This window comes from Bos taurus, chromosome 16 (assembly GCF_002263795.3).
Source record: "Bos taurus isolate L1 Dominette 01449 registration number 42190680 breed Hereford chromosome 16, ARS-UCD2.0, whole genome shotgun sequence".
Taxonomy (NCBI): Eukaryota; Metazoa; Chordata; class Mammalia; order Artiodactyla; family Bovidae; genus Bos; species Bos taurus.
The window spans coordinates 30,991,415-31,015,806 of NC_037343.1; the positions used below are offsets into that span (position 1 = coordinate 30,991,415).

At 37.2% G+C, this 24,392-nt stretch overlaps 1 protein-coding gene across 3 annotated transcripts in view; it reads left to right on the forward strand.

Moving 5' to 3' along the window:
* SMYD3 (SET and MYND domain containing 3) overlaps window positions 1-24,392 on the forward strand; it is a 739,679-nt gene that overhangs the window by 152,133 nt on the left and 563,154 nt on the right. For all 3 annotated transcript variants that reach the window (XM_005216845.5, NM_001076406.2, XM_059875538.1), the window contains 1 exon segment: window positions 15,839-15,902. In XM_005216845.5, the coding sequence (XP_005216902.1) occupies window positions 15,839-15,902 (64 nt within the window).

Sequence of the window (24,392 nt, forward strand, 5' to 3'; positions counted from 1 at the left end):
TTGATGACTGTGGCTTTGTAGTAGAGCCTGAAGTCAGGCAGGTTGATTCTTCCAGTTCCATTCTTCTTTCTCAAGATGGCTTTGGCTATTTAAGGTTTTTTGTATTTCTATACAAATTTTGAAATTATTTGTTCTAGCTCTCTGAAAAATACCGTTGATAACTTGATAGGGATTGCATTGAATCTATAGATTGCTTTGGGTATATATATACCCAAATATATATATATATATTCATTTTCACTCTATTGATTCTTCTGGTCCATGAACACGGTATATTTCTCCATCCATTAGTGTCCTCTTTGATTTCTTTCATCAGTGTTTTATAGTTTTCTATATATAGGTCTTTAGTTTCTTTAGATAGATATATTCCTAAGTATTTTATTCTTTTCATTGCAGTGGTGAATGGAATTGTTTCCTTAATTTCTCTTTCTATTTTCTCATTATTAGTGTATAGGAATGCAAGGGATTTCTGTGTGTTGATTTTATATCCTGCAACTTTACTATATTCATTAATTAGCTCTAGTAATTTTCTGGTGGAGTCTTTAGGGTTTTCTATATAGAGGATCATGTCATCTGCAAACAGTGAGAGTTTTACTTCTTCTTTTCCAATTTGGATTCCTTTTATTTCTCTTTCTGCTCTGATTGCTGTGGCCAAAACTTGCAAAACTATGTTGACTAATAGTGGTGAGAGTAGGCACCCTTGTCTTGTTCCTGACTTTAGAGGAAATGCTTCCAATTTTTCACCATTGAGGATAATGTTTGCTGAGGATTTGTCATATATAGCTTTTATTATGTGGAGGGATGTTCCTTCTATTCTTGCTTTCTGGAGAGTTTTTATCATAAATGGATGTTGAATTTTGTCAAAGGCTTTCTCTACATCTATTGAGATAATCATATGACTTTTATTTTTCAATTTGTTAATGTGGTGTATTACATTGATTGATTTGTGAATATTGAAGAATCCTTGCATCCCTGGGATAATGCCCACTTGGTCATGATGTATGATCATTTTAATGTGTTGTTGGATTCTGATTGCTAGAAATTTTGTTAAGGATTTTTGCATCTATGTTCATCAGTGATATTGGCCTGTGTTTTCTTTTTTTGTGGCATCTTTGTCAAGTTTTGGTATTAGGGTGATGGTGGCCTCATAGAATGAGTTTGGAAGTTTACCTTCCTCTGCAATTTTCTAGAAGAGTTTGAGTAGGATAGGTATTAGCTCTTCTCTGAATTTTTGGTAGAATTCAGCTGTGAAGCCCTCTGGACCTGGGCTTTTGTTTGCTGGAAGATTTCTGATTACAGTTTCAATTTCCGTGCTTGTGATGGGTCTGTTAAGATTTTCTATTTCTTCCTGGTTCAGTTTTGGAGAGTTGTACTTTTCTAAGAATTTGTCCATTTCTTCCACGTTGTCCATTTTATTGGCATATAATTGCTGATAGTAGTCTCTTATGATCCTTTGTATTTCTGTGTTGTCTGTTGTGATCTCTCCATTTTCATTTTTAATTTTATTGATTTGATTTTTCTCCCTTTGTTTCTTTTTTTTTTTTTTTGCGTCTCACAGGTTTTTTATTTTATTTTATTTTTAAACTTTACAATATTGTATTAGTTTTGCCAAATATCGAAATGAATCCGCCACAGGTATACATGTGTTCCCCTTCCTGACCTCTCCTCCCTCCTCCCTCCCCATACCATCCCTCTGGGTCGTCCCAGTGCACCAGCCCCAAGCATCCAGTATAGTGCATCGAACCTGGACTGGCAACTTGTTTCATACATGATATTATACATATTTCAATGCCATTCTCCCAAATCTTCCCACCCTCTCCCTCTCCAACAGAGTCCATAAGACTGTTCTATACATCAGTGTCTCTTTTGCTGTCTCGTACACAGGATTATTGTTACCATCTTTCTAAATTCCACATATATGCATTAGTATACTGTATTGGTGTTTTTCTTTCTGGCTTACTTCGCTCTGTATAATAGACCCTTTGTTTCTTGATGAGTCCGGCTAATGGTTTGTCAATTTTATTTATCCTCTCAAAGAACCAGCTTTTGGCTTTGTTGATTTTTGCTATGGTGTCTTTTGTTTCTTTTACATTTATTTCTGCCCTAACTTTTAAGATTTCTTTCCTTCTACTAACCCTGGTGTTCTTAATTTCTTCCTTATCTAGTTGCTTTAGGTATAGAGTTAGGTTATTTATTTGACTTTTTTCTTGTTTCTTGAGGTATGCCTGTATTGCTATGAACCTTCCCCTTAGCACTGCTTTTACAGTGTCCCACAGGTTTTGGGTTGTTGTGTTTTCATTTTCATTCGTTTCTATGCATATTTTAATTTCTTTTTTTATTTCTTCTGTGATTTGTTGGTTTTTCAGCAGTGTGTTGTTCAGCCTCCATATGTTGGAATTTTTAATAGTTTTCCCCCTGTAACTGAGTTCTAATCTTACTGCATTGTGGTCAGAAAAGATGCTTGAAATGATTTCATTTTTTTTTAATTTACCAAGGCTAGATTTATGGCCCAGGATGTGATCTATCCTGGAGAAGGTTCTTTGTGCACTTGAGAAAAAGGTGAAATTCATTGTTTTGGGGTGAAATGTCGTATAGATAGCAATTAGGTCTAACTGGTCATTGTATCATTTAAAGTTTGTGTTTCCTTGTTAATTTTCTGTTTAGTTGATCTGTCCATAGGTGTGAGTGAGGTATTAACATCTCCCACTATTATTGTGTTATTGTTAATTTCCCCTTTCATAGTTGTTACGATTTGTCTTACATATTGTCGTGCTCTTATGTTGGGTGCATATATATTTATAATTGTTACATCTTCTTCTTGGATTGATCCTTTGATTATTATGTAGTATCCTTTGTCTCTTTTCACAGCCTTTGTTTTAAAGTCTATTTTATCTGATATGAGTATTGCTGCTCCTGCTTTCTTTTGGTCTCTATTTGTGTGGAATATCTTTTTCCAGCCCTTCACTCTCAGTCTGTATGTGTCCCCTGTTTTGAGGTGGGTCTCTTGTAGACAACATATGTAGAGGTCTTGTTTTTGTATCCATTCAGCCAGTCTTTGTCTTTTGGTTGGGGCATTCAACCCATTTACGTTTAAGGTAATTACTGATAAGTATGATCCCGTTGCCATTTACTTTATTGTTTTGGGTTCAAATTTATACACCCTTTTTGTGTTTCCTGTCTAGAGAATATCCTTTAGCATTTGTTGGAGAGCTGGTTTGGTGGTGTTGAATTCCCTCAGCTTTTGCTTGTCTGTAAAGCTTTTGATTTCTCCTTCATATTTGAATGAGATCCTTGCTGGGTACAGTGATCTGGGCTGTAGGTTATTTTTTTCATCACTTTAAGTATGTCTTGCCATTCCCTCCTGGCCTGAAGAGTTTCTGTTGAAAGATCAGCTGTTATCCTTATGGGAATCCCCTTGTGTGTTATTTGTTGTTTTTCCCTTGCTGCTTTTAATATTTGTTCTTTGTGTTTGATCTTTGTTAATTTGATTAATATGTGTCTTGGGGTGTTTCGCCTTGGGTTTATTCTGTTTGGGACTCTCTGGGTTTCTTGGACTTGGGCGATTATTTCCTTCCCCGTTTTAGGGAAGTTTTCAACTGTTATCTCCTCAAGTATTTTCTCATGGTCTTTCTTTTTGTCTTCTTCTTCTGGGACTCCTATGTTTCGAATGTTGGGGCATTTAACATTGTCCCAGAGGTCTCTGAGATTGTTCTCATTTCTTTTAATTCGTTTTTCATTTTTCCTCTCTGATTCATTTATTTCTACCATTCTATCTTCTACCTCACTTATTCTATTTTCTGCTTCCATTGTTCTACTGTTGGTTCCATCCAGAGTGTTTTTTATATCATTTATTGCATTATTCATTATTGATTGACTCTTTTTTATTTCTTCTAGGTCCTTATTAAACCTGTCTTGCATCTTCTCAATCCTTGTCTCCAGGCTATTTATCTGTGATTCCATTTTGTTTTCAAGATTTTGGATCATTTTGACTGTCATTATTTCAGAATTCTTTATCAGGTAGATTCCCTCTCTCTTCCTCTTTGGTTTGATTTGATGGGCATTATCCTGTTCCTTTACCCACTGGATATTCCTTTGTCTCTTCATCTTGTTTATATTGCTGTGTTTGAGATGGTCTTTCGGTATTCTGGCAGTTTGTTAAGTTCTCTTGATTGTGGAGTTTCCTCGCTGTGGGTGGGGTTGTACGGGTGGCTGTTCAAGGTTTCCTGGTTAGGGAAGCTTGTGTCGGTGTTCTGGTGGTGGAGCTGGATTTCTTTTCTCTGGAGTGCAATGAAGTGTTATGAGATGAGTGCAATGAAGTGTTATGAGATGAGTGCAATGAATGAGTTATGAGATGTCAGTGGGTTTGGAGTGACTTTGGGCAGCCTGTATATTGAAGCTCAGGGCTATGTTGCTGTGTTGCTGGAGAATTTGTGTGGTATGTCTTACTCTGGAACTTGTTGGCCCTTGGGTGGTGCTTGGTTTCAGTGTAGGTGTGGAGGCGTTTGATGAGCTCCTGTCAGTTAATGTTCCCTGAAGTCAGGAGTTCTCTGGTGTTCTCAGGATTTGGACTTAAGCCTCCTGCTTCTGGTTTTCAGTCTTATTTTTACAGTAGCCTCAAGACTTCTCTATCGTTACAGCACCGTTGATAAAACATCTCCTTTCAATGACAATGGGCTACTTTTCTGGGTTCCTGATGTCCTCTGCCGGCATTCAGAAGTTGTTTTGTGGAATTAACTCAGCGTTCAAATGTTCTTTAATGAATTTGTTGGGGAGAAAGTGGTCTCCCCATCCTATTCCTCTGCCGTCTTCGTGGGTTTGAACCTTTCTCAATTTTGAACCAGTTCATTGTTCCATATCAGGTTCTAACTGCTGGTTCTTCACCTGCATACAGGTTTCTGAGGAGACAGGTAAGATGGTCTGGTATTCTCATCTCTTTAAGAGTTTTCCACAGTTCGGTGTGATCTCCCTGTGGTCCACTGGAGAAGGGAATGGCAAACCACTTCAGTGTTCTTGGCTTGAGAACCCCATGAACAGTATGAAAAGGGAAAAAGATAGGACACTGAAAGATGAACTCCGTAGGTCGGTAGGTGCCCAATATGCTACTGGAGGTCAGTGGAGAAATAACTCCAGAGAGAATGAAGAGACAGAGCCAAAGCAAAAACAACACCCAGTAGTGGATGTGACTGGTGATGGAAGTAAAATCAGACGCTGTAAAGAGCAGTATTTCATAGGAACCTGAAATGTCAGGTCCATGAATTAAGGCAAATTGGAAGTGGTCAAACAAGGTGGCAAGAGTGAACATCAACATTTTAGGAATCAGCAAACTAAAATGGATTGGAATGGGTGAATTTAATTCAGATGACCATTATATCTACCGCTGTAGGCAAGAATCCCTTAGATGAAATGGAGTAGCCATCACAGTCAACAAGAGTCTGAAATGCAGTTCAGTTCAGTTCAGTTGCTCAGTCATATCTGACTCTTTGCGATTCCATGAACCACAGCACACCAGGCCTCCTTGTCCATCACCAACCCCTGGAGTCCACCCAAACCCATGTGCATTGAGTCGGTGATACCATCCAACCATCTCATCCTCTGTCGTCCCCTTCTCCTCCTGCCCTCAATCTTTCCCAGCATCAGGGTCTTTTCAAATGAGCCAGTTCTTTGCATCAGGTAGCCAAAGTACTGAAGTTTCACCTTCAACATCAGTCCTTCCAATAAACACCCAGGACTGATCTCCTTTAGGATGGACTGGTTGGACCTCTTTGCATTCCAAGGGACTCTCAAGAGTTCAAAAGCATCAATTCTTTGGTGCTCAACTTTCTTTATAGTCCAATCTCACATCCATACATGACCACTGGAAAAACCATAGCCTTGACTAGACAGACTTTTGTTGGCAAAGTAATGTCTCTGCTTTTGAATATGCTGTCTAGGTTGGTCATAACTTTCCTTCCAAGGAGTAAACGTCTTTTAATTTCATGGCTGCAGTCACCATCTGCAGTGATTTTGGAGCCCAGAAAAATAAAGTCTGACACTGTTTCCACTGTTTCCCCATCTATTTGTCATGAAGTGATGGGACTGGACGCCATGATCTTCGTTTTCTGAATGTTGAGCTTTAAGCCAACTTTTTCATTCTCCTCTTTCTCTTTCATGAAGCGGCTTTTGAATGCAATCTCAAAAATGACAGAATGATCTCTATTCATTTCCAAGGCACATCATTTAACATTACGGTTATCCAAGTCTATGACCCGACCAGTAATGCTGATGAAGCTGAAGTTGAATGGTTCTATGAAGACGTATAAGACCTTCTAGAAGTAGCACACAAAAAAGATGTCTTTTTCATTATAGGGGACTGGAATGCAGAAGTAGGAAGTGAAGAAATACCTGGAGTAACATGCAAATTTGGCCTTGGAGTACAGAAGAAGCAGGGCAAAGGCTAGTAGAGTTTTGCCAAGAGAACCCACTGGTCATAACAAACATCCTCTTCCAACGACACAAGAGAAGACTCTACACGTGGACATCACCAGATGGTCAATACTGAAATCAAAACTGATTATATTCTTTGCAGCCAAAGATGGAGAAGCTCTATACAGTCAGAAAAAAAAAGACTGGTAGCTGACCATAGCTCAGATCATGAACTCCTTATTGCCAAATTCAGACTTAAATTGAAAAGTAGGGGAAACCACTAGACCATTCAGGTATGACCTAAATCAAATCCCTTACAATTATACAGTGGAAATGACAAATAGATTCAAGGGTTTAGATCTGATAGACAGAGTGCTTGAAGAACTATGGACTTAGGTTCGTGACATTGTACAGGAGGCAGTGATCAAGACCATCCCCAAGAAAAAGAAATGCAAAAAGGCAAAATGGTTGTCTGAGGAGGCCTTACAAACAGCTAAGAAAAGAAGAGAAGCAAAAGGCAAAGGCGAAAAGGAAAGAATATCCTTTGAATGCAGAGTTCCAAAGAATAGCAAGGAGAGATAAGAAAGCCTTCCTCAGCGATCAATGCAAAGAAATAGAGGAAAACAACAGAATGGGAAAGACTAGAGATCTCTTCAGAAAATTAGAGAAACCAAGGGAAATTTTCATGCAAAGATGGACACAATAAAGGACAGAACTGGTATGTACCTAACAGAAGCAGAAGATGTTAAGAAGAAGTGGCAAGAATACACAGAAGAACTATACAAGAAAGATCTTCACAGCCCAGATAATCTCACGATGGTGCGATCACTCACCTAGAGCCAGACATCCTGGAATGTGAAGTCAAGTGGGCCTTAGGAAGCATCACTACGAACAATGCTAGTGGAGATGATTGAATACCTGTTGAGCTATTTCAAATCCTAAAAGATGAGACCATGAAAGTGCTGCACTCAATATGCCAGCACATTTGGAAAGCTCAGCAGTGGCCACAGGACTGGAAAAGTTCAGTTTTCATTCCAGTCCCAATGAAGGGCAATGCCAAAGAATGCTCAAACTTCCACACAGTTGCACTTGTCTCACACACTAGCAAAGTAATGCTCAAAATTCTCTAAGCCTGGCTTCAGCAATACATGAACTGTGAAATTCTAGATGTTCAAGCTGGATTTAGAAAAGTCAGAGGAACCAGAGATCAAATTGCCAACATCCGCTGGATCATCATAAAAGCAAGAGAGTTCCAGAAAATATCTACTTCTGCTTTATTGACTATGCCAAAGCCTTTGACTGTGTGGATCACAATAAACTATGGAAAATTCTTAAAGAGATGAGAATACCATACCACCTTACCTGCCTCCTGACAAATCTGTATGCAGGTCAGAAAGCAACAGTTAGAACTTGATATGGAACAACAGACTGGTTCCAAGTCAGGAAAGGAGTACATCAAGGCTGTATATTCTCACCCTGCTTATTTAACTTATATACAAAGTACATCATGAGAGACGCTGGGCTGGATGAAGAAAAAGCTGGAATCAAGATTGCTGGGAGTAATATCAGTCACGTCAAATATACAAATGACACCACACATACAGCAGAAAGCGAAGAACTAAAGAGCCTCTTGATGAAAGTAAAAGAGGAGAATGAAAAAGTTGGCTTAAAACTCAACATTCAGAAAACTAAGATCGTGGCATCTCATCCCATCACTTCCCCATCACTTCATGGCAAATAGATGGGGAAACAGTGGAAACAGTGAGAGACTATTTTCTTGGGCTCCAAAATCACTGCAGATGGTGACTTCCACCATGAAATTAAAAGATGTTTGCTTCTTGGAAGAAAAGTTATGACCAACCTAGACAGCATATTGAAAAGCGGAGACATTACTTTTCCAACAAATGTCCCTCTAGTCCAAGCTATGATTTTTCCCGTTCATGTATGAATGTGAGAGTTGGACTATAAAGAAAGCTGAGCACCAAAGAATTGATGCTTTTGAACTGTGGTGTTGGAGAAAAGTCTTGAGAGTTCCCTGGACATCGAGGAGATCCAACCAGTCTATCTTAAAGGAGATCACTCCTGAATATTCATTGGAAGGACTGATGTTGAAGCTGAAACTCCAATACTTTGGCCACCTGTTGAGAAGAACTGACTCATTTGAGAAGACCCTGATGCTGGGGAAGACTGATGGCAAGAGGAGAAGGGAATGACAAAGGATGAGATGGTTGGATGGCATCACTGACTCAATGGACATGAGTTTGAGTAAACTCCAGGAGTTGGTGATGGACAGGAAGGCCTGGTGTTCTGCAGTCCATGGGATCGCAAAGAGTCAGACATGACTGAGTGACTGAACTGAACTTAGCACAGTCAAAGGCTTTAGCCTAGTCAATGAAACAGAAGTTGAGTTTTTTTTCTGGAATTCATTTGCTTTCTCTATGATCCAGCAACTGTTGGCAGTTTGATCTCTGGTTCCTCTGCTGTTTCTAGACCTAGCTTGTACATCTGGAAGTTCTTGTTTCACATAATGTTGAAAGGTTGAAAGCATAACCTTTCTAGCATGAGAAGTGAGTGCAGTTGTTTGTTAGTTTGTACATTCTTCAGTTCCGCCCTTCTTGGTCATTGGGATGAAGGTTGACGTTTTCCAGTCCTGTGGCCGCTGCTGGGTTTTTCAAATTTGGTGACCTTTTAAGTGCCGTGCTTAGTCGCTCAGTAGTGTCTGACTCTTTACGACCCCATGGACTGTAGCCCAACCTCTGTCCATGGTGATTCTCCAGGCAACAATACTAGAGTAGGTTGCCATGCCTTCCTCCAGGCGGTCTTCTCCGCCTAGTGATTGAACCCAGATCTCCTGCATTGCAGGCAGACTCTTTACCATCTGAGCCACCAGGGAAGCCCACTTTAATAGCATCATCGTTTAGGATTTTAAATAGCTCTGCTGGAATTCCATCACCTCCATTAGCTTTATTGGCAGCAGTGCTTCCTAAGGCCCACTTGACTTCACACTCCAGCATGTCTGGCTCTAGGTGAGTGACCAAACCAGGTCAGTAATATTTTTTTTTGTACATTTCTTCTGTGTATTCCTACCATCTCTTCTTGATCTATTCTGCTTCTATTAGGTCTTTATTGTTTTGTCCTTTATTGTGCCCATCTTTGCATGAAATGTTCCTTTGATATCTCCAGTTTTCTCAAAGAAATCGCTAATCTTTCCCCTTCTGTTGCTTTCCCCTATTTCTTTGCATTGTTCATTGAAGAAGGCCTTCTTGGCTCTACTTGCTATTCTCTGGAGCTCTACATTCAGTTGCATATATCTTTCCCTTTCTCCCTTGCTTTTCACTTCTCTTCTTTCCTCAGCTATTTGTAAAGCCTCCTCAGACAGCCACTTTGCCTTCTTGCATTGCTTTTTCTTTGAGATGGTTTTGATCAGTGCCTCCTGTATAATATTACAAACCTCTCTCTATAGTTCTTCAGGCACTCTTTTATCAGCTCTAATCCCTTGAATCTATTCATCACCTCCACTGTACAATCATAGGGGATTTTATTTATGTCATACCTGACTGGCCTAGTTGTTTTCCCTGTTTTCTTTAGTTTAAGCCTGAATTGGATAGGAACTGATGATCTGAGCCACAGTCAGCTCCAGGTCTTGTTTTTGCTGACTGCATAAGTGCTTCTCCATCTTCGACTGCAAAAAAATATAATGCATCTGGTTTTTCTATTGACCATTTGGTGATGTCCATGTGTAGAATTGTCCCTTGTGTTGTTGAAAAAGGGTGTTTGTTATGACCAGTGCATTCTCTTCACAGAATTCTCTAGGCCTTTGCCCTGCTTCATTTTGTACTCCAAGGCCAAGCTTGCCTGTTACTCCAGGTATCTCTTGATTTCCTACTTTTGCATTCTAATCACCTATGATGAAAAGGACATCATTTTTTGGTGTTAATTCTAGGATGTCTTCTAGGTCTTCATAGAACTGATCAGCTTCTTCGCCATCAGTGGTTGAGGCATAGACTTGATTTATTGTGATGTTGAATGGTTTGCCTTGGAAACAAACCGAGATCATTCCGTTTTGTTTTTTTTTTTTTTTGAGGTTGCACCCAAGTACTGCATTTCGTATTGTTGCTTTTGTATTGTTGATTATAAGGGCTACTCCATTTATTCTATGTGATTCTTGACCACAGTAGTAGATACAATGGTTATCTGAATTAAATTCACCCTTCAAGGATCACTGCCTTGTCATTGGAAGGAGCTTGCATAACTCAATGAAGCTATGAGCCATGCCATGTAGGGCCACCCAAGATGGATGGGTCATAGTGGACAGTTAGGAGAAAATGTGGTCCACTGGAGGAGGGAATGGCAAACCACTCTAGTATTCTTGCTGCGAAAACCCCATTAACTGTGTAAAAAGGCAATAAGATATGACATAAAAAGATAAGCCCCCCAGGTTGAAAGGTGTCCAGTATGCTACTGGGGAAGAATGGAGGACAATTACTAGTAACTCTGGAAATTATGAAATGGCTTGGCCAAAGCAGAAATGACGCTCAGTTGTGGATGTGTCTGATGATGAAAGTAAAATCGGATGCTGTAAAGAACAGTATTGAGTAGGAACCTGGAATGTTAGGTCCATGAATGAAGGTAAATTGGACATGGTCATACAGGAGATGGCAAGAGTAAACATCGACATCTTAGGAATCAGTGAACTAAACTGGATGAGAATGGGTGAATTTAATTCAGATCCTTATTAGTTATCTATTTTTATATAGTAGTGTATATATGTCAATCTCAGTCTTCCAATTTATTTCTCTTATTTCTTAGATACACCGGTTTCCTCTATATCCACATACAGCTGACCCTTGAATAACGCAGGTTTAAACTGTACAGGTCCACTCATATGCAGAGGTTTTTTTTTCTTCACTAAATACACTCTACAGTGTTACATGGTCTGAGTTTGGTTGAATCCGTTGATACAGAACCTTAGATACATGGGCCACACTATAAAGTTACAAACAGATTTTCGCCTGCAGGTAGGGCCAACACCCCTACGCCCTGCATTGTTTAGGATTGTTTAGTATACATTCTTGTATACTAGAAGAACAATTAATTTTGCCTTAGTTTTATTTCTTTTCCATACTTCAGTTGCATAGGCTATTGGAGAAACTAATTATGAGCTAAGTGTTACTTGGAAGAGAGGACTTCACTTATGCTCCATGAATCACTTTCTCTGGAGCACTGAGCAAGCTGAGAAGTTTCTCTGAGTTGACTTTGTGTTCAATAACATATCTGAGTTTATATGAACAAGTGATAAGGGATCCCTTTTTTTACTTTTTTGCAGTGGGATCTAAAACTTTCATTTATTTTAGTATACAAAAGTATATCTTCTCTAGTTTAGAGGTAGCATACTACTATTTGTCTTTGAGGGGAAGAGCAGATAAAAATTCATCACTTTGCTGTTACTGATACATTCCTAACCTATTTCTTTAGATTCTTTTTCATTCAGAAATTCTAGTTCTGGATGCACTCTTGAGATAATCAGTTTGCAAACAGGATGTTTGTGTAGCCTGTGAAAGCTGTTTTCCTCACTTTTCTACTCCTCTGAGATTATCATATTTGGCCTCATAATATGCCCAAATTTTGTCTTCAAATTTATTTTATATTTGTTGGTTATATAAGATGAGGAGAACCAATTAATTTGGAATTAGAAGGAAACTTAAGTCATGTTCTTTTGCAGTGCTGGAATTTCCCTTACATCATGTCTGTAAATGTACATACCAGATTCTCCTTGAACATATCAAAAGACTGAGAACTCCACCGTCTCAGGGCATTTCTTTTGAATTGTGAACTGTTGCCCCAAATATCTTTACCTTTAAACAAAATCTGCCTGTCTCTACCTTCCATTCAGTATTTCTTGTTTTAGCCTCTGGAAATGCCTAGAATAGGTGATCCTTTTTATTTAGGGGCTTCTAATTAATTCTGCTTTTTATTTGACCTGTATATTACTGATTTTTTAAAGAAAAATATGGGTTTTTCAATTAGAAATGATATGTTGATTTTTAAGAGAAAGAGAATGTTTTCTTGAACTGTCTGGTGGTTGTGTTTCTAATACTTCTTTTCCTCTCCCTCTGCTGCCCAAGTTTTTTCTCTATAGGGAAACCTTACTGATATGCTATTACTCTGAACCTTACCCCAAAGAGAAAAGCAGTAACTTTTCAAAGGCTCAGTGGTTCCTCTAGTCAGACACAACTTTTCTCTTGGATTCAGTTGACTTTTTTTTTTTTAAACTTGAGAAGTTACGTTTATTTATATAGTTATATGATGTGTAAAAATAACCCCAAACATTTAAATAACTCATGTTAAAGAATTTTTCTTTATGCATCAAATGGCAACTAAATTATCCAAGTACTTTGAATCATCTTGCTATTCATTTTGCTGAAAGTCTGTGCTAAAATTCATAAAAGTCTGTGGTTGAAAGCTATGGAGTGGGGAGGTGAGGTTTTAATACCTGCTACCAGGTTCATCACTCACCTTCCTGGGTGTTTTGATTCTGTTCGTTATTTTTAAAAATTGAGATGAAACATTTTATATAGTTGGAGATCTTTATTTGCAGGCAGCAGAAATAACCTCTGAACAACTTAGACAAGAAAAAAGGAAATGAAAAGAAATCTGAGGAGCCACGTCTAAGGAAAGCAGGATTCAGAAGCACCCCAGGGGCCTCGTCCTTAGGAGTGTTTTGCAGAAAGCATTCTCTCCCAATTTTGGTGGCAGTTCTCTAGTTGGCTTGACAGACTTTCTGCTGGATATCTTTTGGCAGTTTGGAGCTTCTTCTGTTTTCAAGTCTGTTGGAAGTTGCCTTTGTTTTCTCCCACAAATATACTGATGTAATCAATTCTTGAAGCCTGTAGTATTTTTTTTCTGATAATATTTTTGGTTTTGTAGTACCTTTCCAGGTTGGGGAGTGATGGTTAGTTTTTCCTATTTCCTATTTACTCTTTTTTTTTTTTTACGAGGACCATTAAAGAGATTAAAAAGTTATACCACTGCAGTCAATGTAAGCATTTAAAGCTATACATGTTCCTTTAAGTATTACTTTAGATTACATTTTTAGCTTTTTAAAAATTATTTAATCTATTTTCTAATTTTCATGACAATTCTTTGATCATTGAATTATATAGAGGTAAGCTTTTAAATTTCCATAAATATGAGATTTTACTGGCTTGGTTTTGATGCTGATTTCTAATCTAATTCTTTTATTGTTGGAGAAAATTTTATATATATATATATATAATATTGATTCTTTGTAATTTTTGAGATTTGCTCTGTGGTCTAGTATGTGGGCATATGTTGTAAAAGGTCAGTGAGTGCCTGAAGAGAGTGTGTGAATACACATGCATATAAAAAGTGCAAGGGTCTGTATTACATGAAATCAAATAATTGTAGAGCTGCTTCTTCTTCATCTGCTTGATCTATGACTTCTTGAAAAAGACTTGTTATAGTGATAACTGTTATGGTGATATACTGGTATGGTACTTAATATATTCCAGGTACTATTTTAAAGGCTTTACTTGTATTAATTTGTTATGTATTCCTCATTTTTATCTTAGATCTATTACTTTTACTTTACATATTTTTAGACTGGGTACACTTTTTGCTGGGTACTAGTACCAGGTGGTTGGACTCTCTTAATCTTTGTGGATTGACTTATTCATCTCCAGTAATATTTTTAACCTTAACATCTTTTTTTTTTTTTCTGATACTGATATAGTGACACAGGCTTTTTTCTATTAGTATTAATTAAATTTTAATATTAATGTAACTATTTGCCCATCATATTCTTCTCATTCCAGATTTGCGTGTTCTTTTATTTGAAGTGTGTCTCATCAATTGCCCGTGGGTGGATTTTGCTTTGATCCAGTTTTGTCTAATAGTGGTAGTGGAGTATGATCATTAAAAACAAGGACTCTAAGGCCATCTTGTTTGGATTTGGGTTGTTGTTTGGGATATTGATTTCTGACAGCTATAATTCTACACTTGGGGGAAGGAGGTGTTTTGACTTTGCTTTATTTAGATCTTTAACCTCTCCCCATGTTATATGCTCCGTATCTCACTCCGTTCTCCTGTGAATGAGGTGCCTGATATATTCATGTTTTGATTCTCTGTGGTTTTTGTTCTTACCCGTTCAGTGTCACCTACCGCATTGCACTTTATGGTGTGTTTCCTTGGTCATCTACTTCTTATCTCTTAAATGAGCGTAATAAAACTGTTTACTTACAGAACTGTCTGAAGTGAGTCAATAGATATAAAGAAGTTTGAACCATACCTGGCACATCAGAAGTGCTCAGAAAGATTTCTTCTTGTTTCATCACTGATATTAGTATTATAGTTTGACTTTTAATGCTCTTGGCCACCTTGAATGCATCTATAGGCTGTTATGTATCACTATGAATTGCATCATCAGATTTATTGTTTTTATTTTATAATGTGGGCTTCCCTGGTGGCTTAGTGGTAAAGAATCTACCTTCAGTGCAAGAGCTGCAGGAGGCAGGGGTTTGATCCTGGGTTGGGAAGATCCTCTGGAGAAGGAAACGGCAACCCATTCCAGTATTCTTGCCTGAAGAATCCCATGGGCAGAGGAGCTTGGCAGGCTACGGTCCATGGGGTTGTGAAGAGTCAGACACAACTGAAGTGACTTAGCACGCATGCACAGTCCTGTCTGTTATTTGTCACTATGAGTCTCATCATCAAATTTATTGTTTCATTTTATAATAAAGTTTTTCTTTGTTTTGACTGTTTGTTCCTCAGGCAGCCTAGGGGGACATAACTTTGGTGTATCCCAATTTAGCATGTTGAAAGTAGTAATTGAATTTAATGGAATTAAAAATCATTTCCTAGAAAGAGTATATTACAATTAACCTATATGATAAATTTAAACTTGGACAGTTTTTATATTTGAAAAGCATAGGATACTTTGAGTTAGTTGATAGACTGGATTCTGAATTTCATATGCAGAGATTAAAAACTCTATTAAAGTGATTTTTTTTTTGCCTAAGTGGGAATCTCTGTATTTTCATTAAATTTATGTTAAAAAGAACATTAGTGGTGGGGATTGTTACACAATGTTCTTAATGCCACTTAATGAATGTTCTTAATGCCACTAAAACTATGCACTTCAAAATAGTTAAAGTGGCACATTTTATGTTACATATATTTTACCATAATTTTTAAAAAAGAACACTAGTTATTTTTAAAAAGTCACTAGTTTCACACTGAAAGAAGATGTTCACCACTGTGAAAATTTAAGTCTCATGGACTATACAGATGGAGTGAGTAGAACATCTTGGTGTCAGCGTGCTGACTTACGTTTTCATTCTTTCTTCAGCCATATATGATTCTCATTCATTTCCTAATGTTAACTTTATTTTTTAACTTTATTTTTATTCTTTAATAGGAAGGAAAAGCTGATGCGATGCTCTCAATGCCGAATCGCCAAATACTGTAGTGCTAAGTGTCAGGTAAGAATTCTGCTGTATATAAGTTCTCTACTCTTAAATTTGTTCTCCGTTATGCCTGATGAACTGTTTCTTCATAGTCTTTTATTTATTGTAACATTGTTTTCTTTCAACTTAAAAATCATATATATATATGCTAAAAATTATATATATATATATAATATATAAACTTTATATAGTATATAAATATATACATGTACATGTGTGTATATATATGTGTCTGACTCTTTGTGATCCCATGAACTGTAGCCCACCAGGCTCCTCTGTCCATGGAATTTTCCAGACAAGAATACTGGAGCAGGTTGCCATGTCTTTCTCCCAACCCGGGGATCTTCCCTGAATCTCTCCGATGCAGGGATCAAACCTGCATCTCTTGCATCTCCTGCATTGGCAGGAAGGTGCTTTACCAGCTGAGCCATCTGGGAAGCTCATATATCACTGAAGAAAAGTTAAATGTTTACTCCTCTCCATCTTCTTGTCCTTTTGATCTAAATCCCATTTCCCAGAGCTAACCGCTGTTAAGTTTCTTGTGTAACTTTGAAGCATTTTTTGTGCAAACACATTCATGTATCTTTATCTTTTGTTTTAAAAAGCAGATACAGGTTATTCTGGCACAGATTCTTGTATACTTTGATTTATCTTTTCATTTAATATTCTATCTAGAACAACTTTTGTTATCATTTTGTTTATTCTATTACATGAATGTACTGCAATCATAATTTCCCCACTAATGAATGTGTGATTTCCCCCCAATATTTGGTATTGCCAGTAGTGCACCAATAAACTTCCTTTTGTGCACATTTTTGCACACTTGTGCAAATTAATTGTAGGACAAATTCTTCCACATTATATTGATTAGTAAAAGGATATATGTAGTTTGAATTTTTAAAGATAATGCCTAGTGCCTTTCAGGAGTTTGAGTTAATTTGTAACAACTGACAGTCTATGAGAGTACTGCTGTTCACATCTTTGAAATTCTTTAAAGGATGAATAACTAACATTCAACATGACCTTTTCTTCTAACCTTATGATTAATCATTTAATAAGAAATTTAATTATGCTCTAATGAATTGTGTCATAATAAAAAGTCGTAATTGGAGGTTTTGTGTTTGTGTCACTTCTCACCCACCCTCCATCCATACATTTTGCTTCTTATTTTGGTGTGTGTGTGTATGTGTGTGTGTACATGCATACATGTACACACACACAAGTGAAAACTCCTCTTTTCCTTCTTTTAAATCTAGGCTGTGCTTATCTGAAGGATTTCTGCTATATCACTTTTTCCTTTGAAAATAATTTCTCCAGACTACAGATAAAGTGTTCTAAATGGAAAAGAAACATACAAAAATTAGAGGACCCATTTTAATAATATTCTGCCATCAGGCCAATTAAATTATCTCAGAGGAAGCACTTAATCTCTCTGGATCTTAGTTTCGTGTTTTGTACTACTACTAAGAGCTCATATGTATTAGACATCTACTATATGCCATGCCCTATTGTATTCTATTTATTCTTAACAAGAGTCTTCAAAGGACTAACTATTATTATTATGCTTATTTTACTATTAAGGAAACTGAGGTGTAAGATTGGCAAGCAGCCTGCCAAACATTGTATAGCTTGTAGGCTCTGCAGTTTGTTAAATGAATCCAGGTAGTCAGAATCCAAACTCTTAATGTCTCTTCTAACCCTAAATTTCATTCTTGCTCTAACATTCTGATTAGCTGTAGCTTTCCATTTTCTATTGTAATCTCCTTTTCATCCCTGGCCTTTATTTTATTTTTAATAAGGATGTACAGCCTCATGAGTACATCCCCAAGGAATGCAAACAAAAAAAAATACAAGAAATAGAAGGTTAGAAATAACATTTTCCTAATAAAAATAAGGAACATGAAAATCAATTGAATGTGCTATACCTCATTTTGTAAACCAAAAATTCTATCAGAATTTTAAAGATGCCAGAGTTGTATAAGATCATCAGCAATAATAGCAACAAAAAGCAAAATATGAAAACAAACCCACCCCTTTTCTGCAAAATAAATTCTGGAAAGACTATCCATGGTGATGGTTTAGATATTTTATTCATGTGAAACTGAGCTACATGTTTCAGGGAACTTCAAGTTAAGAAGACTCCATATAGAACCAATGAATTATCATGTTACTTGATACAGATTTTCTCGCTAAGCTTCCTTTCTGTTCTCAATGACCTGAACATTTGCTTTTATTTTCCCTTGTTTTTATGAATGTTTTCCCCAGTGCTACTCCCTCCTTTTACAGTACACTCAAGAAACAAAAAAGCAAAACCCGTTATCTGGTTAGAATGAGTAGAGGAAGTCTGGTGGGTAGGTTTGTCGTTTTGATTCATTATAGTGCGTGTATTTTTACCACATATATTAGCTGTTTACTGTAGCATTAATAATAATGTCATCGTCAGATACTGTAGAAGGTAATGGGGAAATAGCTAGTAAGATGAAAGATACCATCTATAACACAGTTAGTGCATATGCTTGTGTGTGTGTGGGGGTGGGGGGGATGGAGTGTGTGCACAAAGGTGGTGTGGGAGTCAGAGAATGGCCGGAACATATGCATTTAAACTGCTCTGTTAAACTCACCCTTAAGGTACAGCATTAAACACTGTAATTATTGCGGATACCTACAAAGGAGCACAAAATTAAACTGACAACTGAACTATGAACTGTAATGAACAAGAGCACTTGGAATGGAAATTGATAGAGAAGATGTGAATTCATAACATAAAATCTATAATACATTTACCCGAGGGGGACATAACTTTTGTTCACCAGCTTAGCATTTGATGTGTGGGGCCATCGCATCAGTGAGTTGTCCACAGGGGGCTGAGGTGTTACTGGGTGTAATGTCCCCTGAGTCCCTAAGAAAGATATCAGTGGCATCAGTTCTCACACCTCATTTTTAAACATAAGGGAAACCAGGATGCGTTTGCATTATAAAAGTTAGCACACTATAGATTGAAAGTGAAAGTGAAGCCGCTCAGTCGTGTCCCACTCTTTGTGACCCCATGGACTGTAGCCTACCAGGCTCCTCTCTCCATGGGATTCTCCAGGCAAGGGTACTGGAGTGGGTTGCCGTGTAAAAAGTCTTCCTCCAGTGTTCTTCCCCCATTCCTACTTCTGTTCTTCAGAGATAATCTCTGTGTGTTTGTTTTGTGTGGAAGATATACACCAAACTGTCAGTATATGTTTCATGCATACTGTACACATATGTACATATTTACTGCTATGTCAGAAATGTTTATATTCTTCTGTGTAGACTCTCTTATGGGGTGTCAGATATTGTAATAGATGGGCTGTGGCTTATATATGGGATCCAGTTTTATTTCTATATTGGCGTAATCAGAAATATCACCGATGGTTATGAGTCAAAGAAGAGGAGCAGGCTAAGTTTTCTTACAAAAATTCTCAAAATTTATAATATTGATAGCAAGTAAACCAGTTTCAGACAGGTTCACCAATTATTACTTCATCTCTGTTGGATTTAATTTGATTCACAATATGTACATTTCTAATTGAATTAAGGGCTGAGCAAAATAAGCAGCTAGGCACCACATCAAACTGCAGTTTATCTACTTTTTAAAAGTACTATATTAGCAGGAAGAGGCTCTATTTTATGTTGGTAATTATAGACCTCTTAAAAATGTGAATCATATTTTTGAGTTTGCGTTTGATGTTTAGTTGTAGAATGATTTGATTCATTTTTGATGAATCCCACATTAGTGAGCACTTAGCAGGGTGATTTAATGAGTTGTCAAACCCAAAATGATGATAATGAAGAAAGCCAAACTGGGCTTCAGGCTGCTAGGATATGCACTGGGTGCTCTGTAGAGAAGTTGACTTCATGTCTAATTGTGAACAAAAAAGGAATACTGTATAAAGGTTAAAATTATTTGATCATGTTTAACTTTAGATTTCTACAGCATTCTGCGGGCTTGAGCTTTTCTTATCTCACTTTATGGTTGCCTGTGGAATGATCCCCTCCACTCTCATGGCTTCAATTGGCAACTGTGTGTTAATTTTTCTCAGAACTCTATCTCCAGCCTCTTCCTTTCTCCTGAGCACCAGACCCGCATCTTACGGGCACCTCTACTTGGTGTCTGAAATCTTGTGTATCTAAAGCTGAGTTCATTATCTTCCCCCAAACCTGCTTTACTCTGTGTTTTTCAACCTTAGTAAATAATCTCACCAACCACTCAGCAGTCCCAGGTGCCATGGTGTCATCATCTCTGACCCCACATCCCATTTACCACCATGTTCTGCTTATTCTACCACCTGAAGGTCTGCATTGGCTCACTTCTCTCTAGCTTCTCTACAACTACTCTTGTACACATTACCATGATCTCTTTTCCAAGGTTGTCTGCAGTCTTTAATCTGCCAGCTTCTATTTTCTACACAGGAACCAGAGTGTTATATTTTTTCTAGGGAGAGTGTTAGTTCCTCAATTGTGTCTGACTTTTTGAGACCCCATGGACTGCAGCCTACCACGCTCCTCTGTCTATGGAATTCTCCAGGCAAAAATACTGGAGTGGGTAGCCAATCCCTTCTCCAGGGGATCTTCCCAACCAAGGGATCAAACCTGGAACTCCTGTATTGCAGGCAGATTCTTTACTCTCTGAACCACCAGGGAAATGGCAGCTTAATCTCTTATTCGCCAGTTTTAGACCCTGGCCCTCCTTTTCCTCAGGGTGAAATTCAAACTCACAGACTTTACCATGTTTTTACTTCAGGGCCTTTGGCTATATAAGTTCCTGGACCTAGATCAGAAGTCTCCCCCTAGCTACTGAATTTCTATTTATCCTTTAGAACTTGGATTAAATGTCACTCCCTTCTTTCTTACCCCCTTGAAACTAGTTTGTGTTCCTTCTTTATCATACAGAAAACTAATTGTGTTAATTTTGGGGTTAATTTCCTGTGTCTAGTTAGACGTCAGGCTCCTTGAGCGTGTGCTCTATGCTGCAGCTGTAGTATAATGTGTGAATGAATGAATGATTGAATGAATACCTTTCATTAGTGATAATTGTTGAATTAGATTTTAAAAAATTACAGCATCTCTAAATAATCTGTCTGTAGTAATATTTCTTTTTAATGGAAATATAAATAACATTTAATGCTGTGATAATTTTAGATATACAACATAATGATTTGATAGGTGTATATTTGATAGATCATCACAATAAGTTTAGTTAACATCTATCACCACACGTAATTATAATGTTTTTTATTGTGATGAGAACATTTAAGATCTATTTTATCACTTTCATATATACATGTTGTTAACTATAGTCACCATCCTGTACGTTACATCCCAGGAATTATTTAATTCTTATAAATTGGAAATTTGTATCACTTGACCATCTTTACTTCCTCCCCAGTCTTCTGTCTCTGGTGAATACCTACCTATCTGTTCTCTGTATCTATAAGTTTTTTGTTTTGTTTTGTTTTTTTGACTCCACGTACAAGTGAGACATAGTAATATTTTTTGATTCACCAGTATAGGTATTATCTATTAACTTCCTGCTCTGATGGACAGGGAATGTAGCTTACCTATGTTGACTGTCTCTCTTCTTGCATAGCTATATCAGGATCCTCCATTCTTCCAGAGTTTATCCAGCAGATATTTACTGAGTACCTGCTAGCTAGTCACTGTTCTAAATTGGGATTAGGGTGGTGGGCAGTTAGCAATGAACAAGTAAACTAGGCCCTGGCATTTATAAAGTTCATAGGAGTGAGGAGACAGTAACAAATGCCATGATTGTATTAATGTAAGTGAGTATGATTTGGCTGAGTATTAACTTGCCATTGCATGGGTGGTTACAGAGGGACTTCCTATAGAGGTGACATCTGACCTGGAATCTAAAAGTACCTAGTTTTGGAAATGTCTGGGAACAGATTTTTTTTTTTTTTTTCTTAATTTTAATTGGTGGCTACTTACTTTACAACATTGTAGTGGTTTTTGCCATACATTGATATGAATCAGCCATGAACAGGTTTTTTTTAATGTAAAAGGAACAGCAAATGTAAAGGCACTTGAAGTAGGAAAAAGCTTGTTATCTTAGAGAAATGAAAAGAAGCTGGATGTAAACAGATTCACAAATTCATATAAAAAATGAAAATGATATTTTATACATATATAAAAATAGCCTCCCAAGCGCTATTAGAAAGGATTTTCCACACCAAGAGTGAACCCTAGTGTACACTGTGGGCTTTGGGTAGTAATGTTGTGTCAACATAAGTTCATCAGTTCTAACACATGCACCACTGTTGTGGGGATGTTGGTAACAGAGGAGGCTATATGTGCATAGGGGCAGACGATACATGGGGACTTTATGTACTTTCCTCTCAATTTGCTGTGAACTTAAAACTGCTCTAAAAATTAAGATCTTAAAAAAATTAATTGTATGGGGAAAAAAGCAGTTGGAGGTGAGACCAATGAGTTAAGACTTGAAGGACTTGATCATTCATTCATCTATTAATTTACTCAGCAAATAGTAGTGCTGATGGCAGGACTTTTCTTGACTCTGACACAGTGTTTTTTTTGGCCACTTTATTTATTTTTAATCGAAAGATAATTGCTTTACAGAATTTTGTTGTTTTCTGTCAAACATCAGCCATAGATGTACCCATGTCCCCTCTCTCCAGAATCTCCCTTCCATCTCCCTGACAGAGTATTATTGAACAAGACACAGAAAATCCTTGCCTTTATGGAGCTTTCATTTTCCTTGTGAGACAGATATATAATACTGCCTTATTTTTATGCCTAAAACAAAGGGGGTAAGAGAAAATGATTGGGATTGGGAGTCGATTTTGATATAACTATGTATGTATGTATATACCTACACACATATATACATATACCTATCTATATTTATCTTCTCTATATATAGCTAATATATAATACCGAGAAAGAGATATATCCATATCCATGTCTATAGGGAGATAAATATTTCTCTATCTAAGACTTCTCAGGAGGTGGCATTTGAGTGGAGACCTAAAAGCAGTAATCAAGACATGTGAATATTGGAGAAAGAAATTTCAGGTTGGATGTACCTCAAATGTAAAAGCAGGAATGAATATGGTGTGTTCAGTGAAGGACAGGAAGGCCAATATGGTGAACCAGAGTGAACAACAAAGAGAATTTTATAGGAGATAAGATGAGAGAGATAGGAGGAGTCAGGTTATGAGGCCATTGTTTCCTATGGCTAAAAATAAACATTTTGTTTTCTGTGTGATGAGCTGCTACTCGAGGGTTCTGAGAAGGGAATGGGGATTAGTAGTATGGATTAGTAGTATTGAAATTTGAAAGGAAGTTTTCTGGCTGCTGTGGGAACAGGGTATAGGAGGCAAGGGTAGAGATAGAGAAACCTATTAGAGGTTTCTAACCTATTAGAGAAACCTCTAATAGGTTTCTCTATAGTTGATTATAGTAGTCTGGTTTCTGTATGATGGTTGATAGGACTAGCGTAGTAACAGCAAAGAGAATGGTTAGATTTGAGATATCTTTTGAAGGAAGAACTGACTGAGTTTGCTCATGGATGCTCATTCATTCAAGTTGAGAACTCAACATGTGTCAGGCATTGGTCTAGTCAAGAGCTCTGATGGCTTGGGTTAGAGTGGTAGCAGTAGAGGTGATAAGAAATCATTGAATTTGAGACATATTTTGCAGGTGTAGCTAAAAGAGTTTGTCGATAGATGTAAGAGGTTAGACAAAAAGAACAGACATACAATTTTTAAGTTTCTGGCTGGAGTAACTATGGGTGAATGGTGGTGCTAATTAGTGATTTACAGAAATTTTAGTGAAAGAGGAGAATTATAATATACAAATGTTTAGTCTATACCCATTAAACATCTGCATGGAGGCAACTGGATATTGTTGCTCAGATTGCAGGGGATTAGACTATATGAAAAAAAAATGTAGGGGAAGTGAACATGGGGATGGGAAAGAGAAGAATCAAGAGTGACTCCTTGGCTTTTGGCTTTAAAAATTGGGTAGATGATTCTCTTTACTGACATGGGGAAGCGAGTGTAATAGACCCAGTTTTAGGTGGAAAAAAAAATCTGCTTTTGCTGTGTTAGAATTGTGATAAGTATTATATGTCTGTTAGGTTAAATTTCTTTTTCTCGTGTTTGTAATTTTAAATGTTGTGTGCAAGCCCCCATCCATGTTTTATCAATTCTAAACAGTATCTCTTGATTCCCTATGTTAAAGGTGAAGATATTAATATTCCCACTCTTTCCTCTTCTCTATCACTCCATTTTCCATAGTTTGCTAGTTGTACCTTTACTCTTATGTTTTCAAGGTTAATGATAATTGCATGCTGTTCTAGAACACAAAGTTTAAATTTAAGTATGAATTTTAAAAATTCAAAATCAATAAAAAGTTACAAATACATGATTTCAAAATATCGCTTTCTAGATTTAGATTCAGTGCAATCCTACTCAAAGTCCCAAAGATTGATAGCTGATT